The 7816-nt window shown below is 41.5% G+C and overlaps 1 protein-coding gene across 1 annotated transcript in view; it reads left to right on the forward strand.

The window, feature by feature from the left end:
• LOC130283217 (uncharacterized) overlaps positions 1-6981 on the forward strand; it is an 83767-nt gene extending 76786 nt beyond the window's left edge. The window contains 10 exon segments of the mRNA XM_056532421.1: positions 35-247; positions 332-474; positions 1023-1161; positions 1369-1504; positions 1898-2084; positions 2694-2788; positions 4532-4629; positions 5055-5214; positions 5841-5993; positions 6680-6981. Coding sequence (XP_056388396.1) covers positions 35-247; positions 332-474; positions 1023-1161; positions 1369-1504; positions 1898-2084; positions 2694-2788; positions 4532-4629; positions 5055-5214; positions 5841-5993; positions 6680-6819 — 1464 coding nt within the window. The 3' untranslated portion in view covers positions 6820-6981.
• The last annotated feature ends 835 nt before the right edge of the window (positions 6982-7816 follow it).

The raw sequence follows: 7816 nt of genomic DNA on the forward strand, positions 1-7816 counted from the left end.
TATGACCACTCCTAATGTCTAATATTACTTTCAGGCCCCATTCCTTGGCGCACACAAAGCTCCCAGCTGGGTGGCCACTCTTCAGGCTGTCCGAGCTGACAATAAGAAGCAGGGTTATCAAGTGATCATGTACCAAGACCATCACTCTTCCAAGCCTCAGTATCAGGCCTACGTGGTGGACATCACCGGAGAAAGTCGCTGGAGGGCATGCATCAATGCACAAGTTCAAAGCCAACATGAAGCCTATGTAATAGAAGTTTTGTAACATACCAATAGATGGCATAATATTTCTATATATTCTCGAATGCTAACGATAAACACTATGTTCTAGGCTGAAGTGAAATGGGGTCAGAACTGTCAACAGTACAAGGTCGCTGTATGGGCAGAAACCGGACGTTTGGGTAGCCAACCCGCACTCAGACTGAAGGGTGTTTGGCCAAGAATCCCATCTAAACTAAAATACTTTGAACAAGCGTAAGTGAATATTAAAATTTTTGAGTCCCATTAAGTACCCATATATTTGTAAAATAAAGTTTATTGTACACCTCCAGTGCTCAAACCATCAAGTGGTAAGGTTACACTACTGTGCCGGTGGTCGTGGAGACCAGAAATGCTATACCCCCCCCCCCACCACCACCACTTAACTAAGTGCAATCCTTTAATTAATCCCACCCATAGCGCAATACGAAGATGAAGGGGAGAAGATGAAGTCTCGTACACTAGATAAAGTTTCGTACTATAGCAAATATACAAATGGCATCTTCTGTTTTTTTCCAGATTTAGTGTCTCTTGATATATAGGGGATGTAAGTTAATATGCAAACATACTATAGGAAAATACTGTTCATTTCTCTTTATTTTGAAGACTTAAATACACATACCATAGACAGCATGATATTAATGTGTGTTTTACAACAATAATGTATAAACGTTGCATATGCAAAATAATATAGAACAATAAAATTCTTAAGCATATGTCTGTAAATAATGTGTAATCGGCATGAATTTGGGCTATAATTTCAGTATCGGTTGGTATGTCCCTGGAGCTGCCTACATGTTAGGATTCTCCACAAGGATGCAGAGAAGCCCATCAAGGCAAGCTAAGTTAGTTGTGGCCCTCTCCAACCCCAGGACCATGAATGTTGTTTTACAAGCACCACAGGTAACCTACTTACTTATTTATATAAAAACTAAATTATCATTAGATGGAATTCCATTGTTGTTAAAATGATTTTGATGCCCTCCTTGTATTAGAAAAATAAATAAAAAGAAGGGCGAACTGACATTGAATGGGGATGAGTAAACTCCCATAAAATAGCTGACCCTTTGTTCTACTATGCCATTAATGCTGGCGTTTACTGTCATGCAGCAAACCTTCTACTACCAAGGCCTCAATCTTCCTGCTGCCGTCTCCGCTGCCTGGACCGCACGTCCTGCAGACCTTCAAGTCCCAACCTGGAATATCTTTGCTGATGTTCAAAACTCAATAGCAGACAGACTTAGAGGTGAGATGCCCTATTCTGTGTGTGTACGTATAGGATACCCCCCTATTGGACTGGGCCAACCTAAAGAAATGATCCTCCATCTAAACAGAACGAGGACATATGTTGAAAAGGCTGAGAGACATATAAACCTAGGGCTATTATATAAATACTTAAGGCTCATTATTGTGTCAGGCCTGGGCCTACGGGAGGATCCGCTGGTACTCAGTGGGCCAGTATAACTTTGATCCTATCTAATCATCCTGCTTTGGCTTCAGCAGGAGATAGGTGCGATCATTGGCCTTTTCAGCTTACAAGTCAATGCCACGGGGTCCCAGTTGCCCTCTTCATATATATCATAATGGTCTAGATACAACACAAAACTCTAAACGTTCATCATTACAATTTCTCCTCCAGGACATTGCTCAATGTCCACCAACATGATCAAGACCTTCAACGATGTGAACTACAACTACACAATGCCCGGACACTGCTACCACGTTCTCGCTCACGACTGTACTGAGGAAAATAAGTTCCTGGTCATGGCCAAGAGATCCCACGAGAATCCAGAAGACAAAGATATTAATATTAAGCTGGGCGAATTGTAAGTAGAGGCCAAGATTACAGATTATGTTGCTTTTATGCTGTATTTTATATTACTTTTATATTATAAAATAAATGCATCATTTTTGTTGTATTGATGTATCAAAAATACATATATATATATATATATATATATATATATATATAGTTGGCAAGAGCCAGACTAAGGCTGGGTTCACATTTCTGTTGGCATCCGACCCATTAAGGGTCCGATGGGCTATTTTTTTTTCTGAGCCGATCAGACAATAAAACGGCTCTGGTGCAGATGGACCCCATTCACTTGCATGGAGTCTGTCGGTGATCCAGTAATTTTACAGGAATTTAGCGAAGAAAAAAATAGCGCTTGCACTATTCTTTTCTCTGATAAACTCCCGTCCTTCTGGCTGTATTGCCGAAGTAACTCCGAATAGCGGAGTCCGACGGCAATGTGAACGAGGCCTAAGACTCCCAGACAGAACTTCATGTAATATAGTTATTCCAGTAGAAATGAACAATAAAAGATGTGTGACAACCTATTGGAGTTTCACAGATTGCCTGCATTGTATTACAAAGACCGTTTGTAGGTGTGCAGCATGATGAGCTTTTCTTTATACTTTCCTTACTTTTCCAGTGATATTGAGCTGTACAGCAGATCCGGAGAGCCTATGGTGAAAGTTAACAACATTGAAATCTCCAAGGAGAAACTCCCATATGAGCCCAGCCAGGGTAAGATGGACTTTGGGAATATGAAAAAAGGAACAAACAAGTGGATAATTTATGAAATATACTTAAAAGAAAAACTAAATGGAGACCAAAATGGAGTTGTCCAGTTCTGCTTAGAGTTGAAAGACAGGAAAGCACAAATCTGAAGGATGAAATTAAAATATATAAGTAGTAGTGTAGGTGACTTCAGCAATGACAAAATGGCTTAACCACATTTAGATGGTGTGTACCAAATGAGACAGCAATGCCTTAAAGGGGTTATCCAGGAATCTAAAAACATAGCTTATTTGTTTCAAAAACCACTCCCTGTCTGTCTCCAGGTTGGGTGGGGTATTACAGATTGACTCCATTCACTTCAATGGAACTGAGCGTCAGAACCACATCCAACCTGGAGACAGACAGGGAGCGGTTTTTGAAAGAAACAAGCTCTTTTTTTTCCGATTCCTGGATAACCCCTTTAATACATAGTAGCAAAATAATACTATCATACATAGGGCCAAGAGGAAAAATCCGGCACTGCACCATAAGCGATTCACATTGAACATGATAGTGGAATAGCCGCACTCGATCAACACCAGAGAGCTATATAGGTGGTGCTCAACTATGTAGAGCAGTGTTTCCCAATCAGAGTGCCTCCAGCTGTTGCAAAACGAGTTGTAGTTTTGCAACAGCTGGAGGCATCCTGGTTGGGAAACACTGATGTAGAGTATCAGATATGACAAAGAGGAGAGGGATTAAAGAGTGGCACTCACCAAGTCCAGGCAAATAATCTTTAATCTACACACGACAAGATTACAGCAGGATATGGTACAGATGACAGGGGCGAACGCCTCTGCCATCTGTACCATATCCTGCTGTAATCTTGTCGAGTGTGCTTTTTAAGAAGATTAAAAGTGATTTGCCTGGACTTGGTGAGTGCCACTCTTGAATTTCTCTCTTCGTTGTTATCCCATCATACAGCGCTAAAATATTACTACCACTAATTGCCTAAATAATACCACCATACAGTTTATAAATAATACCACCATACAGTGTAGAAATAATACCACTAGTGTAGAAATAATACCACCATACAGTGTAGAAATAATACCACTAGTGTAGAAATAATACCACCATACAGTGTAGAAATAATACCACTAGTGTAGAAATAATACCACCATACAGTGTAGAAATAATACCACCATACAGTGTAGAAATAATACCACTAAACAGATACCAAATACTTATACTATTGTCATTTATAAATAAAACCACATAACACTGATAAAATTAATACCAAAAATAAATGGATAAAATAGCACCAACAAATATTATCCAAATAACATGATCTAGCGCCATAATACAGTGCATAAATTATTCTGCCATTGTCACGCACTGTGCTCAAATAATAACACCATAGAGTTTTTCAACCATGCGATTAATATAACGAATAATACATATAGACAAAACCTGTCCAGAGAAAAGTTGCTGAGTTGCCCATAGCAACCAATCAGATTACTACTTTCATTTTTGAAAAGGCCTATGAAAAATGAAAGTAGTGATCTGATTGGTTGCTATGGGCAACTCAGCATCTTTTCTCTGGACAGGTTTTGATAAATCTCCCCCCATGGTCCTTATCTGGTGTGGCTCTATTGTTTTCACGTGCTGCCATGATGAAGGATCCCATACACAGTATTACACAATATTATCTTCTGAGATTTACAAACAATTGATAAGTAATTAACCACAAACAATATTGTCTTCCAGAACCATCTGTGCTTATCAAGGAGATAGAAGGAAAACTTGTCGTATCTGCTCCAGACTTTGGTATTGAAGACCTGTTTTACGATGGAAAGTCAATTGCTGTAAGAGATATACAGATTTTCAACTACTATGGCCAAAAACTCAATCATCTGGGGTGTCAATGACTGTACATGTGGAAGTGGGTCATGGCAGATAGACCTAGTTATCTTGGAATAAAGTGACTGGACCACATGAAGCCCATTAGATGTAACCAGGGGGGAAAAAGTGGAACTCACCCAATATTTCCACTCAAGGGCTAATCCTGCAGGTCCTGCTAATGGGAATGGTGTTCCTGCTGTGGAAAAAGTGCAGGAATTCAGTTCTCACGTGTTCCTGTAGGACTTGAGCCCTGGATATAACCATTAGACGTCCTGAATCACAATATCTGACTCCAACATATCAAAAATAATTGTATTTGACGATGTGTTAGAAGTTGGGGTCAGGGTTCTTTGTAGGCCATCACCAATGTGTATTTCCTCTTATGTAGCTTCGCACAGCAGTATGGATGAGAGGCCAGACTTGCGGTATCTGCGGCCGCCACGATGATGAGGTAGAACAGGAATACAAGATGCCCGATGGATCGCTAGCAAAGGATGAAGAAAGCTTCGGCCACTCTTGGATCTTGTCTGAAGATGCCTGCTCAGGATGTAAGTAATAGATATTGGTTTCTGTTGAAGGTTGAGAAGAAGAAGCCCTGGATCTGTGGTGGCTTCTTCTTCTCGCTTCACTGTCCATCCGACTTGTGATGCCTTGAGGTGACAGGTCTCTGCATCACATACACTACCAGAGGCATAACTTGTAGCTTCTGGGCCCCGATGCAAAATCTGCAACTGTGCCCCATATGGCAATTATAATACAGGTCTCTTATGGGGTAGATGTGCTTTGGGGCCCCTTAGGCACCAGGACTGATACCACTGCTACTTCTATAGCTACACCCCTGCACGCAACTTAATCAAGTAAGCAGATTCCCATAAGAAGGGGCAACCCAGTGGGTGAACCACCACCAACTAGATGTACTACCCTATGAGGAGCTCTATCGATTTCTTTTTGTGGTACAATTTCTGTTGTAGGTTGATCTAGTAACTTCTCAACAAGTTCTGTATCCCCATACAATGGCATCATCGATATTGGAATACATAGTTCTAGACCTGCCCACTCATGCTATTACATCAGTTCTGGTTTAGGAAGATATAAACCCCCATAGTGTACTATAATATAGACACTGGACTCCATTGGGTTATGTGTGATATATAACAGTCTCCTTCTTTTACAGCCTGCAAACTTCATCGCTCTTTGGTGAAGACTGAGAAGCAAGAAAGGGAGGAAAGCAAATGTTATTCCATCCACCCAGTTCTGCGTTGCGCTAAAGGTTGCACCCCATCAGCCACCACCCCTGTCAATGTCGGCTTCCACTGCACATCTGCTGGTAAGTTATCGTTCAGGAGAAATATAAGATCACTTTTAAAATGGAACACAATAAAAGTATGAACCTCCAATGTGTCAGAGCAATGGTCACAGGTCTCTTTAGAGTGGTCAATGATCCTGATTATTTTCCTAGGTTTTGCAATCTAGGTCTTGGCATTATTTTAATTGTTTAAATTGGGACATTTAAAGGGGTACTCCGGTGCTCCAGCCTTTTGAACAATTTGTTCCGACCTCGGAGCCGGAGGCTGTGATCATGACGTCATGGCCTCGCCCCCTCGTTACATCAAGCTCTCTCCATTCGTGTCTATGGGAGGGGGCATGTCGGCAGACATGCCCCCTCCCATAGACATGAATGTAGGGGGCGTGGTGTGACATCATGAGGGGGCGTGGCCATGACATCACAACCGCCGTGACATTAGAACACCAGCGGGACGATCAGACATCTAGGGGATAAGATGTCGAGCAGGGGAGTACCCCTTTAAGCCCCACCTCAAAATGTCTTATATTAGTACAGTTTTTCTAAACCTTACCCCTCTATGGTCCAGTTTGCAGGAATATCCAGTCCACATTGGGACTGTTGGCATTTTGACAGCTGCTTTTAGGGAAGCGGGTGCACCACTTACCTGTTAGGCCCCTGGTTGAGCATATTGTATGGTCACTCCTGTACTTTATGTATCTTTAACATAGACTCCAGACTATTAACCCTTTCTTTTTTAACTACAGATTTGGCAGAAGGGGAATCCCTGATTGACATGCCCGAAGACTTCACAGAGCAAGTAGAAGCCCACACCTCCTGTTCCTGCGATTCCCTCAAGTGCGCGGCTTAATGTTGATGATGCTGCAACTCCCGTCCCCCTCTTGTTTATACCTAGAAACTAAACCTTAACACTAGAATGAGCTGTAATGTCAGCCCCAATCAAGACAATCGCACTTTCAAACCAACTGTATAGTTCTTTGTTCTAAACCCTGAAATTTTCAATAAATATTTGCATCCAAAAAAAAGTGTTCTTTTGACTTTAATTAAATATTTTTAATATGTGTTAAAAAATATGTATTTTTAAGATGAGTGATTGACTGGTGTGAAGTAGGTCATCTCCTCTTCTGTTGGTTGATATGTGTGGTTGGAGGGGGCGTGTCCCTCCCTTGTGGTGGTGGGAGGTGATTGGTGTGTGGTTGGAGGGGGCGTGTCCCTCCCTTGTGGTGGTGGGAGGTGATTGGTGTGTGGTAGGAGGGGGCGTGTCCCTCCCTTGTGATGGTGGGAGGTGATTGGTGTGTGGTTGGAGGGGGAGTGTCCCTCCCTTGTGGTGGTGGGAGGTGATTGGTGTGTGGTTGGAGGGGGCATGTCCCTCCCTTGTGGTGGTGGGGGGTGATTGGTGTGTGGTTGGAGGGGGCGTGTCCCTCCTTGTGGTGAGGGGAGGTGATTGGTCTATCTGCTCATGCAGCCTTGTCCATGAGCCATCTCTGCCATGCGGTAATAACTCAATTATGAATTATGGTCATAAAAATATTAATTATGAAAAATAAAACCTTTTGAAAATTATTAAAAATATCAAAATGATGACCTGGTGAATTGTAGACAAAGCCAATCAATACAATTGATTGGTTGATTGAGTCCGACTATTTCCTCAGATATCAACAAGTTCATTTTATGACGGGATGACATTAATGCTTAAGGATGTAGTTTTGCAATATACAATAATACACAGGAATTATAAAAGTATGCAGTCTTATTGGTTATAAACATAAATGAGTAATAAACACAATGATATATGCATTAGTAAACATTACAAGCTTGTTAATTGATTACATATAGTAGAACAATAC

Source organism: Hyla sarda, chromosome 7 (assembly GCF_029499605.1).
Source record: "Hyla sarda isolate aHylSar1 chromosome 7, aHylSar1.hap1, whole genome shotgun sequence".
Classification (NCBI taxonomy): domain Eukaryota; kingdom Metazoa; phylum Chordata; class Amphibia; order Anura; family Hylidae; genus Hyla; species Hyla sarda.